Source organism: Electrophorus electricus, chromosome 10 (genome assembly GCF_013358815.1).
Source record: "Electrophorus electricus isolate fEleEle1 chromosome 10, fEleEle1.pri, whole genome shotgun sequence".
NCBI classification, from domain to species: Eukaryota; Metazoa; Chordata; class Actinopteri; order Gymnotiformes; family Gymnotidae; genus Electrophorus; species Electrophorus electricus.
In genome coordinates this window covers 11,573,878-11,599,386 of record NC_049544.1, presented here as the reverse complement: position 1 = coordinate 11,599,386, position 25,509 = coordinate 11,573,878, and the positions used below count along the sequence as shown (strand labels likewise).

At 43.4% G+C, this 25,509-nt stretch overlaps 1 protein-coding gene across 1 annotated transcript; it reads left to right on the top strand.

Annotated features, from left to right (window-relative positions):
* Nucleotides 1-83: 83 nt before the first annotated feature.
* pou3f1 (POU class 3 homeobox 1) lies at nucleotides 84-2,994 on the top strand. The gene has a single exon (XM_027001637.2). The coding sequence runs from the start codon at nucleotides 122-124 to the stop codon at nucleotides 1,226-1,228; it is 1,107 nt and encodes a 368-aa protein (XP_026857438.1). The 5' UTR covers nucleotides 84-121; the 3' UTR covers nucleotides 1,229-2,994.
* Nucleotides 2,995-25,509: the final 22,515 nt, after the last annotated feature.

The window sequence follows — 25,509 nt, the reverse complement described above, 5'->3', positions numbered from 1 at the left end:
AATACACGCGAAGGGGAGGCGTGTCTACACGCTTCTCTAAGACCTCCCAGAGCAGGTTGTTGCGTTTCGCTCTAAAGCTCACGGACCTCTGAAGTGCTTGTCAGTTTTCGAAGTCGGAGCCATGGCGACAACAGCTCAGTATATTCCGCGGAATAACTCGTTGCCTTCCAACCCACTCATGCATCCGGATTCGGACAGGATGCACCAGGGGACGACCTACAGAGAGGTACAGAAAATGATGCACCACGAATACATAGGGATAACGGCATCCAACACGGGACATCCAATGAGCCTAACGCATCACCAGTGGCTGCCCACCTCCAACACCGACTGGACAAGCGGCACTCATATCGGGCAACCGGAGCACAAAGCCAGCGTCCAGGCAAGTCGAGAGGATCTGGGAAACGGTTATCATAGATCGCACCTGGTGCACCAGCCAACCCAAAACAGCCACCACGGATCATGGGCACCGACTACAACACACCACTTATCTCCACTCTCCCCCGCCTCCAGCGGTCATCAGTCGCTAGTCTATTCGCAGACGGGCTACACCATGTTAAGCCCACAGCCCTCACTGCACCACGGCATGCGGGACCCGCTTCATGACGACGCGGGTAGCCATGACAACCAGATGGAGTCACCTCAGCAGCCGTTTAGCCACCACCAGGACCACTCTGATGAAGACGCACCCAGCTCCGACGACCTGGAGCAGTTCGCCAAACAGTTTAAACAGAGGCGCATCAAACTTGGTTTTACGCAGGCGGACGTGGGCTTAGCGCTTGGCACGCTTTATGGAAACGTGTTTTCCCAGACCACAATCTGTAGGTTCGAGGCTCTGCAACTCAGTTTCAAGAATATGTGCAAACTTAAGCCACTACTTAACAAATGGCTCGAGGAGACAGATTCGAACACTGGCAGCCCAACTAATCTGGACAAGATAGCGGCACAGGGCAGGAAACGAAAGAAGAGGACCTCTATCGAAGTCGGGGTAAAGGGGGCACTGGAAAACCATTTCTTAAAGTGTCCTAAACCCTCTGCCCACGAAATCAGCACTTTAGCCGGCACTCTGCAGCTGGAAAAAGAGGTTGTGCGTGTTTGGTTTTGTAACAGAAGACAGAAAGAGAAAAGAATGACACCCGTGGGGGTCCCTCATCCAAGCATGGAGGACGTTTATTCACAAGCGGAGACCCCCCCTCTTCACCATTCACTGCAGAGTCCTGTCCAGTGACTGCTTTCCTGAACAATGCTCTTATTTGAAAAGAAAAAAACATCGATAAGGAAAGGACTACGGATTTCACAGTATTTAATTTTGAATTTGTTATCTTAAGAGATAAGACACAAAGCAAAGTTGGGAGAAATAGTTTGTTGTCAGTGACCGGAGATTGGCGTAACAGCAGTAGATGGGACACAAGTATAAAGGGGGAACTGCATGAATGACTACAGATTCAGTTTCGTGCACATTTCGGCAAAACCAATACATGTTTTCACTAAAATCGCATTGATTTGGGGGGCATTCCGAGAAAAACAAAACGATAATTTTAGCGCTGCTCAGAGGGAGTCATGTGCCACAAAAGAGACGGTTTCTCCTTGGTCTCGCAGGCTTAACCTGAGGTGGTGTTTGTCTAATATATATCAACAAAGGAGGTGCGCGGATTGGACAGAGTCACGCTTCCTAGATTAAAACGATTAACCAGTTTTATTGTGGTTGTCATATCATTTGTGGTGTTTACGTTCTTTCAGATGTGTTAACTTTTAGGTTTCTCCTTATTGAAAATCTTTTTATGTATTCTTTTTTTCTGGTCATTCTGGGGCTTTCGTTTATCCTTTAAGTAGTCTAAAGAAAATCAGAACATTTTGTCAGAGCCACTGAGCCATGATTTGGATAAGTGTTCCAGGAAATATGTGTTTACAAATATCAAACCCAGGCACCATCAAAACTACCATCGTCGTGAGAGGACAGCGTCTTCTCGAGTACTTTCACTACTGTCGTCGTGAGAGGACAGCGTCTTTTCGAGTACTTTCACTATTCGTGATTTCTTTTTCCCTCTTTTCATGAGCACTTATTCTTGCGTTAATATGGTTGCAAATGTTTTATCTCTTCCATACCAACGAAAACGTGTTAGTTTAATGATAGATCGTGCAAAATGTTTTCTTGTTTACAGTTTCCATAAATAATCAAAATGATGTAGCTATCTCGCATCGGTAGGTTTCTTAACGGGCTTTACCACTTAAACCTATTGAGAGTGAAATGGCAAAAGTGAAAAAGTAATATCTCAGGTAATTTCAGCGCCCTTATATCGTGCTGTATCCCTTTGCTTATTTCGTAATTAACATCGGCCCACTCTGAACATCCTCTCTGCTGTGCCCGTTAGTTTATGGTTTTTGCGAATCACACCCACTGGCCTGTAGACGCAGAAAACGTAAGACATGACGGTGATGAAAGGATCCGTTGTGGGACTATTTATTTTTATGAGACCAGGACATAAAAGAAGGATCCTGAGTAAGTTGTGCGTTTTGTGTCGTTTCTCAAGACATCGATCACTGAGCAGCTTGAAGCAGGTGTTCATTTTTGCAATTCTGTTATTTGAAACCGTGTGGATATACAACTTTTCCAAAAAAAGAAAAGATTTTAAATAAATAGTTGTCATGATTATTTCCAATATGTAAATATGTCCAATATGTAAACATATGTATTTGTTCTAAATTTGTTTTGATTTTTTTTGTTTGTTTCTTCCGGGCAGTTTTGTACACTTACTAATTCCAAGAAGATATTTTAATATTTCATTTATGAATTTGACCATTTATATATCTATATATTTATTTCTTAAATGTGTTGGGAGATTTTTGTTTGGCTCTGTTAATTATGTTGCAGTGAATTACAAACGTTTTGTTTACTACATTGGTTGTATGTTGATTGCAAAATGTAGACTGCAAAGTCACATTTATATTTATGTTATAGTAATATTTTATTACTTACATAAAACGTATATTCAAGAATATGCCTTCTGTCTTTTTTAAGCACAAATTGACTAATTCTTTCTCTCTATCTTACTATGCTACTTCGTGATGACAAAATAAATTAAAAAAGCAAAATAATTCACTAGATGACGCATGTTTGTAGTGCTCTTAATCAACAGCAAGAATTAGGCTACGAGTATAATTCCCAAAAGCACTCCCAGTCTCTGTCTCTAATGGGTTACATTCGTTCAGGTGTATTTTGTGATATAAAAACCTTACCTCGGGCGGTTGTGAATAAAACGGGATCTATTATTGTTTAAATAACTCCATGGTCTTGCTGACAAAATTATGGTGTAAAAAATTATTATAGCTCACTGCTGTCTTACGTTTATGTGAATTAACACTTGCCGGAGTTTATGACCAAACTGTTCAAATGTCTCATTAATTAGTTTTTGAAAATTGTTGCATGATTTTCGTGAATTTCCTTTTAAAAGACGTTTTAAAAAGCTAGAATTATGTCAAGCGTAAAAACATCACAACACAGTCCTGTACTTTGACATCAAAAAAGTGATGTAGACATCCAGTTCCACTTCATCCTCCATCAAATAAAGGGGCGGGGGCACCATTTAGTCAAACCACCACATACTGAATCGATGTTAAACTAAATATTCAGAACCTGCGAAGACTCTTAGGTGTTTTTTTTTTTTGTTTGTTTTTTTGTTTGTTTTTTTTTTACTTCTTATGATGGATAAGGTATATTCATCGAAGAATTATGGTCAGTTATTTGTTTTAAAAATATGGTAAAATTGCATTTCAAAATAGTCTATAAGGCCGAATAGTTGTATCTTTTTAATGCGTATACGCAGATAGAGTATGTTTAAACTGGACAACACGGGCCCCCGAAAATATGGTAAACGGCCCTCATATTTAGAAAATGTTATTTGTATAAATGTATATGTTTACGTATAGGACTATTATACTATTCACATAAAAAAATGAAATTAACGTAACTGAAAGGTTTCCATAATAGCATTAAATATGTGTCAACTATTTATTTTAATAAATGGCTTTTAAGAGGTCGTGGACAACATATACAATGCGCACTTGTCATGTAGTATTTCACAAAGGTCCCTCTGGCGTATGGTTTAAGCAGGCTTTTTAGTCTACATTTTTTCGTGAAACACTGTGATGCCGAAATCAGAAAATCATATTGTTCAAAACAGGATATAACTTTCTGGGGCCTACTGACAGAACCATACTGAACCTTATTGAAATAAATCGGCCAATAAAACACAGGTTTATCAATCTTGCTAAAGTTGTGCATTAGTTTGTTATAACTAAATTAAAAAATCACTATAGTTAAAATCAAATGTTTCAATCACCATACGATGTATTGTTAAAAGTTGAACGGCGAATACCACACTTTCTTGAAGATGGTTATGACTGTTTACAGTTATGTATTGGTTGCAGTAGATCAAAACGCGGACCATGGACACTGTTTTTATGGCTTTATTCGGGTCTTTGTTCCTCTTGTTGTCTGCGTGATTTAGATTAGTCTAAAACGCAGACCTTTCTTTTGCTTAAAAATCCAGCGAGAGACAGCATGAAATAGCCTAGCATAGTATATGACAGATCTAACTTGACAGTAATGTTACTTATGGCTGGCGCATTTTAAATTATATTACAAAATAATATATAACACACAACAAAAACACACACACACACATATATATATATATATACATATATACATATATATATATATATACATACACATACATATATATATATATATATATATATATATATATATATATATATATATATAGAGAGAGAGAGAGAGAGAGAGAGAGAGAGAGAGAGAGAGATTTGTATTTTCAAACCAATCAGGATTTCAGTCAAACGCCATGCTTTAAGTGTCAAATAAGACAAAATCTCCTTAAGATCTTGAGAGGAACACTGATTCTTAAGCGCCCCCTAACGGCAAAGCGAGTTAATACTAAAACAACATGGTTTGTGAAAATGTTTAATCTTACGAACATAAGAAACTACACCTTTTATTCACTCTCTCTCTCTCTCTCTCTCTCTTTTCTTTGGTCTGAATTGACACCCTCCCAGACTTACAGCCTTTAAATGATGATTTGCATAACTAACTTTTAAAAAGACGTGTGATGTGTGCTTTTTTTAATGTAAGATGCACCGGTAATTAATGTCATTAAAATGTGAATAAAATGCTATTAATAATATACATACATATAGCATTGATGCATATAGCATTGATGATAAAATTAATGCCAGCCTAATGCCCATTGTTTAAATGTAAAATAAATCAACATTGGATCTAAATTAAATGTATTTTCAAGATCTTTCAACCGTATGAAAACCTTTTATTGTTTTAAGGGAAAAAGTTCACTAAACAAAGCCATATAGAAGCTCTGCAAAATTTGCCTTGTAAGTATATGAATCACTTTGTCTGTGGAAATGCTGATGCATGAAAACTGCCATAAAGCCTTCCAACCCCCCTACACCCTTTTGGTCAAGCCTATGCAAATATAAGCACTCATTCCTCAGCATCCATAATGCAGGACTTACAGCTTTGGGATCTGAGATGGCACAGCAAAGAAATGAGCTGTCGTGTAACCCCACTACTATGGCCAGTTAGAGCTGGGAAGAGTACTAGAGGGACACATTTGAGCTCTTACATTCATTTACCAATTACCTCGCGAGTGGATAAGACAAGCCACTGCTGAGTCGCATAACTCACATGAAAGCCTGCAATTACCCGACAGGTTTCTGCCCAGCACGTGCCTGCAGCAGAGGAGTGGCAGGACAGCAGCAGGACAGCGGGACACAGGACAGCCCGAGCTCGCTCCACACAGGAGGGCAAACGATCGGCAAGCATGGGGTTTGGAGCCAGGCAGCGCTGTCTGGAGCCCTCTGCCTCAGAGGATCCCTCAGAGTGAGAGTAGCAGGTCAGAGAGAGAACAGAGAGAAACCCAGAGGGAAAGAAGTTTATGCATCCGTATTAGTCCATATGTCTGATTACCTAGAAATATTTACTATCAAAATATCAAGGCTTCAAATTTATTTCAGTATTCCAAAAAGTGGGCTTTGTATTTTTATAAGCCTTTTCTGTGTAGCTACCCGACACCATTTTAAATAAATATCTCATATTTGACTTAATTCTAAACAACTTTAATGCTCAGATAATTATTCTCATTTTTAATAATGCACATTAGGAAAATACTGGAATGAGAAGAAATGTCTACACAGTGAACTGTCATTGCAGGAAACTGCCCCTCCAGGTTTGCTATTAGAGCTTTGTACATTGAATGGGAATGAATTTGTTTTCATAATGGACAACACTGAACACCTTTTACAAGCTTAACAAATTTAGCAATGCATTCCAGAAGTAGTTCTGTGGTCTTGGATCCATTCAAATACACTGGGCTTGAAATAAAATAATATACATTAAAGTAAAGAATATCAACTTTAACGTATTGGTATTTGTACCAACACTGGGTACGTTATAAAGTCATTGGACAAATTTTAAATGAAATTGTCACATTTAGTACTTATTAACTAAACTAAGTCCAGGAGACATCATCAAATGCTGGGTACCTTGTACCAATTTTTTTCCCCCCCCAATATTTCCAGTTCAGTAGGTTTTCCAGTTCAGTAGGTTTTTCAGTTGAGAGGTGAAGGAAGTGCTCATGGGTACCAGATCTGTCACTAAGGAAATAATAGAACTGCAATCACATTCACAAGGGAAAGAAAAAAGTAGCATACGCTCACAAACCTAAAGAGTTGTGAGACAGCCCTTACTTTCACTATTATTCCCTGTCTGCTTGTGTGTGGAGTTCCTGTAAGCTATGCACCTCTACAAAAGGACAAGACTAAGGCTAATATAGAATGCCTTGAGGGAGAAGATATGGACATCATAAAGATGAAAAGGTGAATAACAGAGCATGGGACGGCCCATTGATTCTCCATGGAAAGCATAAAGCGGATGTGCATCTCTGAGAAGTGCAGATTGGTTATCTATGCATAATTACACCCAGCCATGGGGCGAGGCACTCACAATAAACCGGTGCCATTAAATGTGCCTGGGAAGCAAGAGGTTTGTTGCTTTAGCTTTGCCTCCACCCCACGTGGTCCGCGGGCGAGCCGCAGGAGCCCTGCCAGCACCGGCGGAGCCGTAGACGTGTGCCGCCCTCGGGCGGCTGAGCCCCGACACCGCCTCCTTCATCAGGAGAGTATCATCAAACACAGGAGATGTGGATTAACCATGATTAGCCGGGATTATAGCTGGTTAATGGTGGGAAAATACATTAGGAGTCACGGGCTCGGGGGGTTGGGGGGATTTTGCTCACGCTAGCGGATTTGCATTGATCCAAAGCAAATGAATGAGGATTAGCCGCATCTATCTGCCAAGAGATAAATAACATTAAGCGCATTATTTGGGCGCAGGCTGCTATTAATGACATTACAAACACTACAACAATGCTGGTAATTATGCCTGAATAATGCATTTATTGCTATTTTTAAACTGCTGTCTTTCCTTTAAGCATGTGAAGGGATGGCGAGGAACCTGGTGCAATATGCCACTGAAGAGCACCATAAGACCCCTCGGCTGCAGTTCTGAGTATATGAATCATGTGAGCGTGCGATAAAGGTGCTTAACCCCAGGCACTGGCCTAGGCCTTGGCAGACCGTGCAGAGCATCTTGGAGTTCGCCCCTTACAGCACTCAGAACTAAGCTAAGACCACAATCCTTGCAACCCACACACCAACCGAAATCAATCATCAGTCTCCTCAAGACCCAAACCCACCTCTATGCTAGGAACTCTTTTAGCGTCACATATGTGTAATCCAGTGGTGGACTCAGATTAAATGCATATCCAGTAAAACATGCCACATACCATACATTTGTCATATGGCACTACACTAAACAGGGAGGAAAGGTATAGCCAAGCAGGAATCATAAAGGGGTTTTTTTACTGTTTAATGTAATAATTACACAACTCCCTATATAATATTGACTTTCAGAGACAGTGTCCAGCATCAAGGTTTGCCTACATAGCCAACATAGGCAGTGGCAGCTAAGATATGTCATCAGAGCATTATAGGAAGGTTTGCTTACTACAGCTGCATGTGCGGAGACAGAGATCGAAAGGATCTCATTTGTAAAGTCTTGACATTATGTTTATGTTATGATGCTCATGCAAAAGTCTTGCGGTGCCGAGGTAGGTGTCGGTGTCAGGGTGGGGGCAAGATTGAGAATATTACCCTCATAATTCCTTTATAAAAGTGGAAAGGCCATGACTGTAACTTGCTTTAAGGTATAATGTAGTCTGTGCTGGCTCAGACATGAGGTGAGGTGATATTGGATTTAGCCAGTGTTTTTTTTTTTTTCTTTTTTACATCCATCAACCCACTCTCTCAACCTTTGGTCTCATTTATGTAGTAAATGCCTGACCCCAACAGTGAAGGGCAGTATGGGGGGGCCGGAGGAGAAAGAAGAGAAAAAGATTTTTCCTTTTTTCATCAAAAATTCCTTCTCTTCCACACCTCAAGGTTCCACACCTCAGAGCGCCATGAAAGCCAGGCAACACTGTGGCCACACAGTGATCAGCTGTTTACCATATGAAAAGCCACAGCTGAGAACAGAAGGGAGAGAACACTGTGTTATTTATGATGCAGGGTACTGTAGGTATATGTTTCCACCTTCAAGTAGGTTCCAAAGTGTGGACCTAAATATAGAGGTTACAAGTGCAGATTTGAAAAGTTCCCTAAGCCCTTCCTCTGTCCTCTGTTTTGGGTAAGGAGGACTCACAACCTTGCAGGCTGGCAAAATAACTAATCTTTTGTTATTGAAATGACAAAATACGCAACCTTGAAATCTATATGTTTTGGTGGAGCTAATATTACCCACAAGATGCTTGCATTCCCCCAACAAATCTGACACATTACATTTCGACACATCCAACATCCAGCACAGAGCCAGTTAATCACGGATTACAGGACCTTCAATAACTGGCTCAAAATACAATTTCTTTTTTAATCATAATCTACTTTGAACATACCACGAAAACAAGTGTATCCTAGGTACAACCAAACTTACTGTTTTGCCCCCTCCAATCAGTAATAGTAACTTAAAGCCAAATTCAGGGTATAGTTTATTATTGGCATAGATTAGGTGTGAAAGATGAATCAGACTGATATACATTAAATAACATGAAGTCCATCAAATACCTGCTACTGCTCATAGGGAAAGAACTCATAATTCACAACTGTACAGTAGAACAGCAAAGATCTGGGACTTGCTGCTCTCATTACCCATCTGTTGCCTCTTTCTCTGTAGTTACAGTGGCTCTGTGTGCATGGCCTGCTCTCTGATGTCTCCTCCACCATGCTGAAGGCCTCCTCCAGGAGCATGCTCAAGGTTGCAGATTTAATAGCTCGCCCAGAAGGCCAACTTCTTAAAGGCAGTGTGAAGTCAATGCTATAGACTGCCCAGTACTTCACCTTCAAACCTTACCTTTGTATTGTGGTCAGCCTGGGGGACTGGGCTTTCAAGACTTAAATCACAAGGTTGACTCTTGAATAAAGAAAGGGAAAAAACTGCTATAGCCCTTGAGGGAAAACAGATAGACAATGGGAAGGTCATGTGTATCTGGATATTTTCAGTCTTTCAATCAATGGCAGAAAAGTATTTGATTTATAATTTTTACAATTCTTATTTGCCCTATACAAATTTAAAAAGCCATCATATTGTTGAGAAAAATTATTGTTCAGAGGTTTAATTTAAGAACCTTTCATTCTTAAGACCTTTAAGATATTTCTTATTTCACTAATTCTTATACTAAGTATATTTTGCATGTTCATATATTACTTTGGTATTTTCTAGTTTAAAGGAAAGCAACAACCTCGTCTCAAGGCAAACTATGAGATCCAAAAATAATTCCTAATATGTTAGAGGCAGCAGATTTCTCATGCATTTGTATATCTATTACATCCTTTACTGAAACATGATACTACAAGATCATATTTGGAAGACACCATGTCTACAGCATATTCCTTAATTCACATATCATTTATTCATTAATTTATTTATCGTCTCTAGATGGAATAAACTTGCTTGCACTATTTATTAAATTCAATTAATTTATCGAAGTGTGTTTTTTTAAATAAACCCTTTTGTAGTTCCTGCCCGCATCATGTGGAACAGGCCATTTCACATGCAAGGGTGATCTCTCTGCAGTCCTTCTGATCTCTGGCTGAGAGCGGGTTACCTGCTCTGCCCTTAACCTTGCTCTCACTGCAACCAAGAGACGAGCGCAAACGATCCCTCCGGCTCTCAGCAGCCCAAACTAGCAACAACAACAACAACCAAAGAAGAAAAAGGAGAAGAGAAGAAGAAGAAGAAGAAGAAGAAGAAGAAGAAGAAGAAGAAGAAGAAGAAGAAGAAGAAGAAGAGAGAAATAAATAAGGAAGATGAAACGAGGAGAGAAGAGGAGGAGCGAGACGGCGCAAGATGAAATGGAGACCTGCTGCAGAGCTCAAGGACGTGGCGCGCGACTGCGTAATTAGAAATGTACACAGATGATTTAGATGCGGAGATCTGATTAGGGAAAGCAGCCCTGTCTTACTCTTAATCAGCTCACTTCGGAGAGCTTCTCCTCATCGCAGGGGGTGGGAGCGATGCCAGGAAGGGAGGGAGCCCTCACTCTCCTCAAACATACTGAGAGACTGAGAGAGACAGGGAGGGAGGCAAACAGACTGACTGACTGACACACACACACAGACAGACAGAGATGAGCGAACTAGAATGAGAGTCAGGGAGATGTACAGACAGACAGACAGACAGACAGACAGACAGACTGAGAATCTTGTGACGCACGGAGACTAACAGAGGATGGTTTGAACAGAAGAACTGACAGGGATGAGGAGAGAATGAAAGAGGGAACAAAGAGAAGTTTAAAAGCAACAATACATGTGGATGCGAACAAAGAAAGGTCAAGATGTTATAAAAATCAAGAATAGAGAATGTTTTTAATATTTGTCATTTTTAAATCCTTGCATGAGGTACAGAATGTGTTTGTTTTTTCATGTGTTTTCTGGAATAAGTTACAAATATGTGCCAAACATTATGGCTATCAGTGTTTCCTATCCAACGGAATGGAAGTCTGCCGCATAATATACAGAAATATACATCACATGTTTGTGTGTAAAATTTGGGTTTGAATCTTAACATTCCTTTTAAACGTAGCCAAAACGTAGCTCAACATAGGAAAAAATAAAAGACAAAACACTTGATAAAACTGTAAAGGTCTCAGCAGTGGGAAGGAAACTTAATAAAAGTGAACTGGAAAAGGAGTGAATCATTGGAGAGTGACAGAGCGAACAGAGGGGAACAACATGGGCAGCGAAGGCACAAAGAACCAGTGGAGTGCAAACAGATGTGAAGCTCCACTCCCCAGCACTAGCATTCGCCGCGTCTCCCAACGCATGGGGCCGCGGCTCTCTCCAACTGACCCGATGTACAAAAGAAGGGAGCAGACACAAGGAGGGTGATAATGAGAGCAGCAATTAAAAAAACACCAGGCCACCAGCCTTCTTCACCCCCCACCCCCCTCTGCTCCACACCAGCCTTGTTATTGATCACCTTTAACCTCTACGTTCAGTGGTGTCAGAACTACCATTTAGGTGCTCCCAAGGGCTGCACAGCCATTGATGGCACCCCTGCCCCATAAATCATTAGAGGCCCTGCCGTGTCTGCTGCCCAGGGGGCTGACATTCAGGGCCACAAGCCCGCCGTTCCCCCTCAGCACGCCCCAAAGGGTCAGAGGTCATCCAGACACCCCCGTGGCCAGCACTCCTCCAGCCCACTGCTGCTGCCCGTTTGATTTTTAAATCAGAACAAAGGTCAGCAGGAGCTGCGTCCCTCCCAGAGCTGCGCGTGTGTGTGTGTGTGTGTGTGTGTGTGAGAGAGAGATAGAGAGAGAGACAGTCACTTTCTCCCCATTAATACTCTTAATCTCACTCTCATTTGACAGGGCAGAGCCTTACAGTTGTGGTAGCAGGGAAGGCAGGCAGTGTCAGAGGTGATAAAGGGAAACACTTGGATAATGCTGGGAAGTGTCATTCCACACAAATATCTGAACTCAGTGGTGTCAGTGTAACCGATTATGTTTCATGAATTGTTTGAAAGTATTACTAATGAGCAGCACAACACTAGAGCTGGTAGCTGTGCTAGAAGTTGACTATGTGCGTGTACTGGACCCCTCATCTCTTGGTTGAGCCTCTCTAATAGTCATACACTGGCCAGATGTCAGGGCCTCGCAAACTGTGAGCTGCCTTAGTTATCACTGCCTTGTATTAGCTGGGGCTCACTGCACACTTACTGAACATAACAAAGACACACACACACACACACACACACGCATACACACACAAACACACACAGAAGCATGTGCGCTCAGAATTTCCAAGCTAATCAAGCTAATAAATTGGAATAAATCTTTAACAATAAACCCTTGAGGTATGATCTACCCTCTGGAATTGAATTGTAATTCAATTTAAACCCATTAATCACTGTCATTATCTTTTCCAAGGATGTAATTAGTTATTTTTTCTAATAATACCACACAAGTACATACAAATGGTATACACAGGGACAAAAGTACACACAGAACTTGTGTTGCCGTGGAAAGGATAAGCAAGCGATATCATATACCGCCTCAAGCCCACCTACAGGCCAATAGAGGAGAGCGTCAGCCATGCTGTACTGGGTACATTTACAGCATTTAGCTGACGCGTTTATCCAAAGCTCCTTACAAATATGACTGAACAGAGTTCAGTCTGAACACAAGCAATTGAGAGTTAACGGCCTTGCTCAGGAGCCCAACAGCGGCAACTTGGCAGTGGTGGGACTTGAACTGGCAACCTTCTGATTGCTTAACCACTAAGCTACCACTGCTTACTACCACTAAGTAGTGAGCCTTTACTAACAGGATTAATAGTTTTGGAACTTCTTTAGAACATTAATCCACAGCAATGTCAAAGGCCTCAAATGGCATTTACTGTATAGATGACAGCTCTGTGCAAACAGGAGGTTTCCAGCAGTCCTTGGGTAGGTGCGTTTGCTGAACATGCAGATGACTGCGTCATAGGCTCATTGCAAGTGAGTGACAGTAGATCAGTGTGTGTGTAGTGGCTTAGGTTGACAACTGGGTCCAGTGGAGGAGACTGAGGCCAGCTGAGTACAACAGGCTTCAAAGGCCTGCTGGGTCCACTTATTTGGGAATGGGAAAAAAAAAAACAAATGCACCCTGAAAAAGCCCTGAAAAGACATCAATTTAAGTGTGTGCTTCAAGTGTCCATGTGCTGGGAGGAGACGTTTTGAGGGGGTGGGCTAACAGCTTTCACATCTCTCTTTCCCTCTCTCCGTTCGTTGCTCTTTCTCCCTCAAGCCGTCAATTAGTGAGCTATGGCTTCTAAGGGCCCTGCTCTTCCTCACATGTGCCTTTGTTGCGGTGGCACCGGCTCCCTGAGCCTGGCTCTGCGTTTGAAGGCCAGGATAAGACGGCGGCCAGGTTACCCATGGGTCCCCTCTGGGAGCCAGTGTGCCTCCCAGGATAAACAGGCGGCGGAGGAGGACGGCTAAAGGGCTTTTCAACCAGCCAATCCTGCTCACACACCAGCGCATCTTGACTTCAGGCCAGCGTTTGCGCTCTCACAGAGCTCTTCAAGTGGGCTTCAAAAGAGCTATTGAGCGGAAGGCCGGCCAGCAGCAGCAATTGGGCTGGAGAGCATTCAGTCTGAGGTCAGGAGAAGTGGCCCGAAATATGAGCTCTCAATTAGCAAGCAATAATCACAAATGTCCTCCACGGGCATAAGGCAAAGATCATTGTTCTTACAAGCGCTGGCAGCATCGCATTACTGCGCTGCTGTCTGATTCTGCGCTGAGTCCGATCCTGATGACAGTCATGGTAATTAGCATGAGTGTTGACTGCTGGACTGACTAAGCCAGCGTGTGTGGGTAGGCGCAGCCCGAACAGCTGTTTTAAAGAGCAGTGAGCAGCAGACAGAGCCCTGCCTCCCCACCCCTCAGTCCCAGACAGGCCAGGCGAGGAAGTTCCCACCAGGGCTCCATCCATCACAGTGGCTGCTTAACCGCCCACCGTGCTGGGACTCTGGCTCTATAGCTCAGCTCCGACGTGGCCGTCGATGCCCATCCTCAGACCCACTGCACTCGCTCGAGCTGGTCCAGCACACTCCTGTCATCCACCCGCACATCCGCTTTCCATCACACACCTCTCCTTCTCCATCCATCAGCCCTGCCAAACTCGACACATAAGGGTCTTTTCAACACCCTCGGTCGCTCCCTCTCACTCTACTAGAATGTAAAAGGCCAGGAAAGCCCAAAAGGGACCAATCAGAGGAAAGTGACATGGTGATGGCCTTTTGAAAGAGCAGGTGGCATATCGAGCATGATGGCTTGGGCTCATTTTAGGGAGGACCTCATATTTACTCGACATGTGTAGAAGAAAAATAAAAATGTTTGTGAATTAATCAGGAGCCAGTGCATGGGAGTGCTCACAATTCAACGTGAAGGCTGAGAATGGCACGGCACCTACAATGTCACAATTGTATAAATGCCAGAGCTTTACTAAATATGTATGTCCTGATTGCAAGAAAACAATAAAACAGCTGCATGGCATTATCAGTAACAAAAACATTGACTATGGCTCCCACTCAGCGTTGGTTTATAAATCCATCTGTGTGTGTGTGTGTTTGTGTTTGTGTGTGTGCTGCAAGCACATTCCACTACAGAGGTCTCACTTCTGAACAGTCCTTAGCAAGAAGGAGAGTTTAAATGTCTATGGACCTGGTGTACTCCATAACACAGAGATCAAACAAAATTTTTAGACTTTACTGATTTCATGCTTAAGTGCTAGTGCACATGTCAAAGAGGCATTATGTTGGTTATACAATATCTGGGTTCAACAGATTCCCTAAACTGATTGGGTACCTCGGGAACAATGGACACATGAGTCCTCACTGGGGTTCAGAGGGCGAGCGGCCCACCCACGTCCCCATGCGGCAAGCAGGGTCTCAGGAATGCTGGGAGTTATCTCTGCAGAGACACTCAGCACCAAAGCACACCCGACCTCGCCCTGCCACACCCCCGCGGAGGCTGGCCCCTCAGCCCCATTAACGCACGCTGCATTGGACCAACCGTGCACAAGCGGCATCTCGGATGCCGCGCTGCTCGTCTCAGAACCCTAGCATCTGGTCGGAAACACAAAGGCGACACAGTGTGTACGTGAGCGCGTGCGCATGTGTGCGTGTGTGTGTGTGTGTGTGTGTGTGTGTGTGTCACTGCCGCAGGGGTGCGGGGAGGGGAGATCAGGCACAGATGTCCCGCAGTAGTGTTGCTTTGAATGTGTCTGTTGTGAGAGTGGCGGGGAAGCGCGTCGGAGGCCAGGCCTACGCAAGCCCGCCGTCTGAATGGATGGAATTCAACATGGCAGCACAGACGAGCTGAGCGTGCACACGCGAAACAATGGCCTCTCTTTCCCCTCACTTACTCTCTCGCTTGCTCTCCACCCCTCACACTGGCTTTTCATTATTCTCTTCCCCATTCTCTTTGCTCTCTCGCATCCCATGTGGCATTTCCATTGTGACGGGGACCTATCCTGGGCTCTTTGGTACGCACAGATCCCAGGCATTCCCATTCCGGCTCATTACTACCGAGAGGCCTTCAGATGTGCTGTAAATCATAGGGGGCAATGGATATTTTATGATAAAGTTGGTGGGACTGGAGAGATGAAGAATGTCTGAACAGGGTGCTGTTCCACCTCTGATCTGCCTCTGCTCTGTTCCAGCAAGCCCTCTCACTTCACTATACTGTCAAACACACAATACATTTTTAAAGGGAAAGCTATGAATACGACAGGGCTGCGCACTGTGTGGCTGAGGGAGGACGTCACACCCGATAGCATGCAATGATTGATTACAGGCCATAATTTTATGATTGATCTATTGATTATGTGTCCAGCAGTCCTTTGCTTGTTAACAGGAGACATATGGCGTGACTCAGGGGATATAAACCAGGCATGGAGAGGACCGTGAGACAACCCAAAGAATGGAGTCCATGAGAGAATGGAATTCAGCACAGTGCCTTTAGATACACATGAAAGAATTCTGATCACAGCATAAAGTGTTCTCACGCTTCATCTGCTGCATACTATAGAACAAACTCAATATTCAAGTTTTTAAAAAAGTTGTAACCAAGAAAAACGTACTAAGGCAGGCAAGTATCAATTTGGAAAACATCTTCAATTGTACGGATTGTAAATAAACAAGCAAACCAACTAACTAATTAATAATACAGTGTTTTATTAGAAATGACTAACAGTAATGTGTTTAGGACCATTACAGGTCAGGCTCCATCAAGGCTAAGTATCTCTAAGAGACATCAATATGAACAACCAGTTAGAATGTGAGATCATTTTCCAACTCAGTTTATATTTGACAAAAAATAAATACATGGGTTTCAAATGTACACTACTGATGGAATTTCTTTCATAAACTTATTAATCACTCTTCTAGTGCCAATATCAAAGTCTGTTTGGTCACTTTGTCAATATTCAGAGTTAACAGGATAAGTGCCATTTACATTTTTCTCTGTTCCTCACTGAGTAGGATAAAGCAGGATGCACCAGATCAGGTTATTCAAAGTGTCATTCACCCCTATTTACAAACAGCATTCGGCAGACACTCTTATCCACAGTGACGTATACAACAGGCTATATGAGCTACAGGGACACCTTTAGATTCTATTGGAACCAGTGGGTAAAACTACTAACACTAAGACTTAACTAGGCCAAGCCCAATACATTTAGCAGATACTCTTATGTAGGTGCTTAGTTGTCTGCTCAGAAAAGAAACCTTGGCTACTACAAATAAGACTCCAGAACTATCCTTAAATCAAGTCACTGCCAGAAACAAGATTCAGTGCTGAAACCTAGAGATACAATGCAAAATAAAGTTAAAAAATACAAGACAATTTGAGTGCAATTACTAAATATTTAGTGCAAAAATAAAACAGTTCAAGTGTATAAAATCTTCCTAAAAGTACATGACTAAGTTATATTCAAATGCTTTTCCAAGAGAGGAGTCTTCATGCAGTATTTGAAGACCAGTGAGTATTGCCATCAAGTAGAAAGGAGCAGGTTCATTTTTAGCTTTACAGACAAGCATTGGAGTGTTAAATTTGATAGGAGCTACAGGAAGTCAGCATTTGACAACTTAGGAGCACTGAGGCACTGAACACTGTATAAGACTGAGGCATACACAGGTGTATTTTTCATTGTTCACAAATGAACAATGGGATACAACACTATTACTAACCAAGAAACACTTGTCTCCACTTGACTGGAAAACACAAACTTATTTTTCAGATGTGGTCATCATGCTATCATATTCAAGCCTGTAATTAGTGTAAACTTGCAATAAATTGACCATCTGTTTACCATATAAAATGCTCTAGGGAAGCACATTTATATGTAGTAATTATGTAGAGGTTGCTCCATGTAGTAGAAGTAAAAATGCACAAAAGCTTAGAAATTAGTTGAAAAATATGTTCTTAACTTTATCATCGAAAATGATGAATCAGATGCAAATCAGCTTGGTGAGATAGAGACGGCCCTAAAATATACAATCAACGGGATTAGCTTCAAAATTCTACTGGCTAAATACTCTCAAATGTCAGGTATACATAATTACTATTTAATTAGTGCATTACAGAACAACAGGATCTGTATTCTAAACCTCTGATGTCTTGAGGACTGCTGCACTCGAGCAATATCTTTTCATATGGCTTCTTTGATATTACAGATTTGGGATGTATCAATAACCAAACAGAGAGTCAGCAGAGTTGAGATAAAAGAAGACAAAAGCCAAAACTCATGTCATAATAGCACTAATAGTATAATACACATCATTGGCCTGGTATTACCATTTATTCAAACGTATTAGGACAGGTCAAGACTTCTTATTCATTATTTAACAAATTAATTGAATGACCATTTTTAGTAAGGGAATGTAAGTGAGAGAGAGAGACAAAGAAACAGGAAGAAGAAGAAGAAGAAGAAGAAGAAGAAGAAGAAGAAGAAGAAGAAGAAGAAAAAGAAGAAGAAGAAGAAGAAGAAGAAGAAGAAGAAGAAGAAGGAAGAAGGTGCCTCTCGCTGAGCAGTCCTTTGTTCCCAAAGATTGTGACTGTGGGAGGGCAGCACAGATGAGCCAGAAACATCATCACTGAGAGCAGAGCCACAGCGCTGGGCCCAGGGAGAGCGCCCTGGCATGGGCCACCCTGTCCTCTAGGTAATTTATTCTCTGAGTGGCCCTTGTCCCTCAGGAACAAAGTGGCTGCTTGTTAGAGCAAAGCAGTCTGAAGCCAAAGCCCATCTCTCTGCTGGGCTCTGAGACAGCGCAGCGCTTCTGCAGTGCAAATCTGGCCACGTGTTGCTTATTATCCTCCCACAAAGAGCCGCTTCATCTCAAAATTTAGAGTCCCATAAAAACATTATTGTGCAGCGTCTGGGATCATTTGTCCACTCCACAAAGGAATCAAAAACCAAAATGTTGACCCCTCCAGTCTTTCGGGGTGCATTTTTCAAATTCTGCCCCCACCCCCCGCCACCGCGCGCATGCCCACGCTGACGTCCTTTGCTCCACACCCAGCAGTGCTCCTACGCAGCCAAAGTCAGCACAAAGGTATTTCAAAGGTTACATGGTCAAAGTCTCAAGCAGAGAGCCATTTAGCTTTTTGGTTCACTCCTAGAGACAAACAGAAGCCTCTCTATCTTGTGTTCGTGTCTACCCGTTGCTCCTTCACGTCCTCGTCACTCACTCCCAGGGTCTCAAACGCACGGCCCTGCACTGGCTGCCTTTCCCACTCCACCACAGCCATGACTCCATGGCTCAACCATTAATGTTCTAAACATGGCCCCCGCACTTGGCCCCACTCTCACTCAATGCCTACCTGCCAAGCGAATGGGCAAGGTCATGTCAGTCTATTAAACATATTAAAATGTTGCAATTATGGAAATTGGCAACTCCTAATGCAAGTTTAGGTAGCTTTGCTCCAGGCAATTAATCATAACGGATTAGCCAATGACAGTGAGATGAGAGGTACAGGTCGCGTGTTTTTCCAAGTTCCACTGACCAGACCAAGCACGACCCTGACCGTGCAGGGCTCTCTCAAACCACCACCCTGCTCTCATCTCATTGACTATAAATGCATTAAGTGGAGGAAACATCTGAAGGTTAGTGTTTTGGAAAACATTGTCTTCTGTTTATCAATGAATTAGTTGCTGGATGTGTTTATGATGCTAGAGTTACTTGCTTTACACCATGTGGTAATTAAATAAGGACTTTACTTCACTACAACCTACAGCATTGACTAGTTTTAGCACAGAGAACTTTAAGGTCTGAAGATACTTTTTTCTGGAAAGTGTTGACTAAACAATGCAACAATGTCTAAGACTGAAGGGTCTGTTTTCTTGGCCCTGTAGTAGTATCCTCCACCAGTGCTGCACGATCTCCTCCCTCTACTCCCCTCCCCCTGCCTCTCCAAGCGACCCTGACTGACTCTCTCTGGGAGAAGAGCGCATTCTCCTTTCATCCCCTCTTAGAGGACAAACATCAGTCCCATCTCGCCAGTCATCCATATTCATGAGCCTCTTATAAATATCTGATAGCGGCCGCTCTACAGCTGTTTAGCTCTGAGAGCAATGCTGAGCCTTCACACACACACACACACACACACACACACACACACACACACACACACACACACACACACACACAGCCATGCACGCTCTGGTGTAAGCACTTACTGGTCCGAGTCTGATCTGTCCCCTCATCTCTCCATGCACCCCAGCTGCCCTGATAGCATCAGCTCATAGCAGGGCTATCGCTCTCAGCTTAATTAAAGTCTAAGTGTGACCGCCAAATGAGAGAAGAATCTTTAAGAGCTTTATTTGCTTTCTTCCTGACAGTACACTGCTTATCTCACAGAGAGAGAGAGAGAGAGAGAGAGAGAGAGAGAGAGAGAGAGAGAGAGAGAGAGAGAGAGAGAGAGAGAGAGAGCTGTACTCACGTAATTATCACACTTCAACTAGGGTTTAAGGACCTTAAGATCATGATTACTACTTGGATCATTTTCAGAATGAACAAATAGTACATCTGAACCCAATTCAAATTCAGCTGGGTTGCATAGTGAAACAATATAATTCTAACTGATATACAGTGTTTAATTTGCTATAGAATGTAGCTGCTGAATTTTTGCTGTCTGTGGTGACTAATATATGCCAGAGCAATGAGATTGCTGGTTCATCGTTCTTGCATCTGTGTCTACCTCTGAAAACCTAAACCTTGTGCTTTTCAACACAGCTGGAGTGCAGGAGACACTGCTTTCAAAAAATGTATAAATCACTCAACATTTTTACAACGTATTTCAATCATTACTAAAAGATCTACACAAATCAGTGGCAATCAATAAATGTTCTTATCCAACACCATCTAGCCCTTCTAGATATTTTCATAATCTACTTTCTGTAAAATCTATGTGACATAGCTTTTGAGCCAAGTTCATCAAAATTCAGTGAATGTTCTAGTGTTTCTTGTAACAAGCAGAGAGTGCAAGGATCAAACAGAACAGGGTAATCTCACAGGCTCAAACATTTTATTACAAGGTACTCAATGTGTATTATCATCAACAAAAGTAATTAAAAAAAAGCAAAAGCCTGATTATGCAGTGCACCATTAGAGACTACAGTTTTCTATCTAATGATTTCAAAAAGGTTCATTTTGCAGTAGAATTCTATTATTTCCATGAAAACAACATGAAAACCAGAGCTGTGCCTAAATGTAATGAAAGGTGTAACATCATAATACCTGTTAATCATTAACACCACATAACACCACCGCTGTCAGGCCAGTGTAGGGCAGGGCACAGTTTGACAGGGTTTGCACTTCTACATGGAGGTAACATTCTGTGTTTCTGGGATTCTTTTAAGATAATGCCCCCTTTCCTCCAACTCATTAAGATCATTAGAAGTGCTGATCCAGGCAAGAAAATGCATTTTGCTTTGCTCTTCAGAAAATCTTTGTTCTGTTTCCAATACAAATAGTAAGGAATTTAAATATTGCTCCTCCTATGTATGTGTGTGTGTGTGGTGTGTGTGTGTGTGTGTGTGGTGTGTGTGTGTGTGTGTGTGTGTGTGTGTGTGTGTGTGTGTGTGTGTGTGTGTGTGTGTGTGGTGTGTGATGGAGAGAGCTTCTGTGGCACAGAGGCAGGAGGATAAGTATCACAGTGCCCGGTGGAATAGATGGTTCTATAATATCAACATTAGAAATGCAGGGGAATAAGAGATGAGCAAAAGGTTAGGAATCAGAAAGAGAGTAAGCGGGAAAATACCAAATGAAATCAACCGAGATGGGAGAAAATGACAATCATAAGGGCTGTGGAAGAACAGAAAGGAAGCAAAAGTTGGGATTTTGCCTACTGGGAGCAAAGGTACAAGTGGAGCCTGCAGGAGAACAGAAAGAGAGTGACCAGGAGCAGAGGGGACCGAGGCAGGACTGGTATGGAGGGAACGCAGGAGTGGAACGAAGCAAGAGGAGAAAAGAAGGCTTCCCTGGATACGAGTGAGACAGAGAGTGGGGGAACCTGGTGGAGAGGGGGAGGGTGGATCAGCGGCATTCATTACCCATGCAGTGTGCGCTGGCTTCTCTCCCACACCTCCAGGCTGGTTCCTGCCTCAGCCGTGGCTGCCGGCACAGCCCTCCCCCAGCCTTTTGCCCCCTGCTCCCCCTCCCTTACCACACCATGCCCCCACAATCATGCCTGCAATCACATCCTCTAATTAGGTTAATTAATTTGTATCAGCCCTTGTAGGGACTTGGCTGATGAGGCCGCCATGATAGCGTTAGTGCTTGGACTCCTCATAAAGAAAAAAAAAAAAAGTAAGGAGGGGTGAGGAAGTGTTATTTTCTGTCTCAGCGCACTTTCTGCTCTGAGAGGACAGGACCACAAAGGATTTGGGTGTGGCCCCACTCGAAGCCCCTCCCACCTACTAGTGCCTACTTGTATCTGTACAGGGTCTTATAGTAAGACTGTCGGCGTGGACGCAGTCCCATTCATCACTGTGTAGGCAGCGAGGGAAGTGTAGAGTATGGAGAGGAGGGGTGCTGTTGAGACAGAGGCACCACATTACAATCAGCAAGGGCCGCTCATCAGGACACCGACGAACACACTCTGATTAACAGAGCGATCTGATTACGGCAATCACATCACCTCTAAGACCAGTCCCAGAGAGAGAGAGAGAGAGAAGGAGAGAGGGGGGAGAGAGGTAGGCATGTGAAGGCTAGAAAGATAAAAACAAAGAGCAAAGGACAAAATTGCAGAGTAAACAATCACAACAGCAAACAATCAACAACCTTATTTCAAGTCAGACAGACTCCATTCAGCTGCTCATAGGGCTCACTGCGAGAGCAGGGAGTGTGTGCCATTTTAAGCTGCGAGTGAGACGTGGTCTGTATAGACACAGCGAGACAGAGAGACAGACACTGTCTGTGCTGGGAGACAAGGACAGATCCGGTAGTTAAGGCGTAATGAACACGTCCCCCGGGCGCGTGGCTGCCAGCAGGAGAGTGATGGACTAAGCGCAATACCCAGGCAGATGGGCCTCGTCCCATCCTCTCCTCTCAGCCACAGTGGGCCTCCTGTGTCGGGGGAGTGGAGGAGGAACAAGCTCCACTGGGGAGGAGGCCTAACCGTGATTTAGACTCCCATGCAAATTTAATCAATTCAAGTGCCTCCTTTCCAACCAGCCCTCTTGGCTCATTAGTGGCAATTTAAAGGGGTTTCTGTGATCCCACCTCTCTCTTTTTCCCTCTCACTCACACTCGCACACACACACACACACACACACAGAGTTGTAAAGATTTTCCTTCAGGACGTCTTCCCCCTGGCTCCGAGACAAACCCCCTCCTGGTCTCTCTGCAGTCGTCTACTTCAAAAGCAGAGTGACACGCCACACAGCAGCTAAAGAGGGCAGATATGAGGTGCTCACCCCAAGAGCCACCGTTCATCCGCCTCTCCCCCCTGTAATTGGGGAATCGATTAGTGCTGGTCTGAACCTCTCTGATGAGGGCAGCCTTTTGAGGCACAGCAGCAGTGAGAAAGAAGCGCCTCTGCTCCAGAAGGCTCAGGTGCCGGAGCAACAGCTGAGCCCTTCAGTCTCACGAGACTGGAAGGAAACTACATTCACCAACAGGCCAGCCCTGTCTCAACCGGGTGACAAAACTATAGTTCCTACTCACTTGCTATGCTTGGTCTGAATTAATGACCAAGTATAGAAAAGGTAGACATACAATGGTCTAATAGAAAGAAATTGTAGCTAGGCCATGTAGTAAATGTCGGGGATGAGCATTAGTTCATGCTGCTGCTATCAGCAGGAGCAGCCTCACACAGGTGATCCTAATTCAGTTAATTAGCAACACTCATTAGTTGGTAAGTTCATTACTGGTGTGTTCAAGCTGTCTAGTCTTGGAGAACAGATGGGTAAGTAGACTTCCTAAAACAACCACCTCACATTTACAGGTAACTCATATCTTTACTGGCTCTCTATACAATGACATTTAAAATGCCACACAAGGCATCCCAAATGTTTAAATAAGCCTGCAAACAGCATCTGTTGCTCTGCTTCACTGACAACTCAGATACATATACAATATCTTTCAGCAGTTTATTCAGAAAGCAGCCATGATGCATAACCTCTGCTACTTAAGCTTTTTTATTTGACCAAAAAATGTTATTTATAGGAGCTTGGAGTATGTGTTAGGGTGCAGAGTTTGTTTTATAACAAAATATCAAGGATTTCTTTTCCCTAAGGAGAGCAGAGCCTGCACACATGCACCATCTTAGCCTAATGCTTGTCAGTTGTGACAAGGCCTATTAGCTTTGCTTCTTCAAGCAGTCTGCTTTACTGAAGTGCTCCTTCCTTCCTGTCTCTGCCCCACAGCCCTGCAGAGACATGCCTGATGCACACATCAGCATGGATCCCAACCCGCACGGCTCCAAAAACGCACGAAAGGGACAGAGGGGGTGGATTCGGCCCGCACCTACTATCCCAGTGGATCTGCGGAGGAGCTTCCCACTATAGCACAGGAACCCTTCCAACCTTTTCGGATAACTACTGTCATCCGAAGTTATCATAGGTCAGTCTATTAGCATGTCTTTAATCTTGATGAAAAAATTCTACACTCATACAATATGTATAACAAATGGGCAAGAATATGAAGGGGCATAATTCTTAAACCATCAAATTTAAAGAGTGCAAACTTGTTTACTTCCTAAACTCAGTTTCGTTGGATTATACAGACCTCCAATTATTTTCAGAGGCCAAAACTGTGGCTACACTCAAAGCTCTTAACAAATCTTGGGCCTGGGCATGGGGGCTCCAGGAAGCCTTTTACACTGCAGCCAGTAAGAAGGACATTATGGGACAATGCAAAGATTCTGACCTATATCTTTAAAATCTGGGGGTCACCCTCAGCACACCCTAGCCCCTGACCCCCTGTCGTGGTAGCTGTACTGGGTTGTCGTGAATGAAAGGCGGGCTTCAGTGCAAACAGTGGGCCAACTGTGTAAGGGCGTGCGGAAGCACGGCCGAACTACGCACACAGATGGATGACCCCGCCCCCCACCCCCCTCCTGCATCCATGCCGTGGCAACCGCAGTGACGTATGTGCGCGCAGAGGCACGGCTGTGCTGCTATCAGGGGCTGTGCTGCTATCTCTGGGTAGAAAACCACGCAAACACGAGGTCGATATCAATGTGTCATTGAGAGGCTCTGTGCGAAATATCACTGTGTGTGTGTCAGTCATTCCTCTGTCAACACATTCATTATTCCATTCAACTAAATTACTCTGTGACCACTGCACATTATTCATTTTTTAATTTTTTTTTGGGTAGTATTGTTTAGTATAGTCAGTGTAGTTTGGAAGGAGTGAAAGTTTCCACTGTGTGCCTCTATAGTGGTCATGCCGAGGGGGGCAGAGTATCCAGGCCTGTCTCTCTCGCCGCCTCCTCAACATGGTGACATTTTCCTGTGGTTGCCCCGCCCCTCCATCCCAGGAGAGGCTGATGGATGGGTCCCGTTTATGAAGCCGCTGCCAGCGACTTGAGCGATCGATCAGGTGTTGGCGAAGAGAGCGGTGTGAGCCCCTGGCATGCAGCCTGCCAGGAACAGGCCCATCCAAGCTCCCACTCTCACAAGGGCAAAGGTGCCCAGCTTCACCATCCTACAGCCACATTAAAAAGTCAATTTTAAACATAAATCATATGGAAGATTTAATTTAACAAATTAGGATGTTTTTGACATAGAAGGGAATACTCTAAAGTGATCTGGAGTAATCATCTTTTACCCTTCCTCATGGAGAGCTTTTAGCAGCAAATCGTCCAAACCAAAG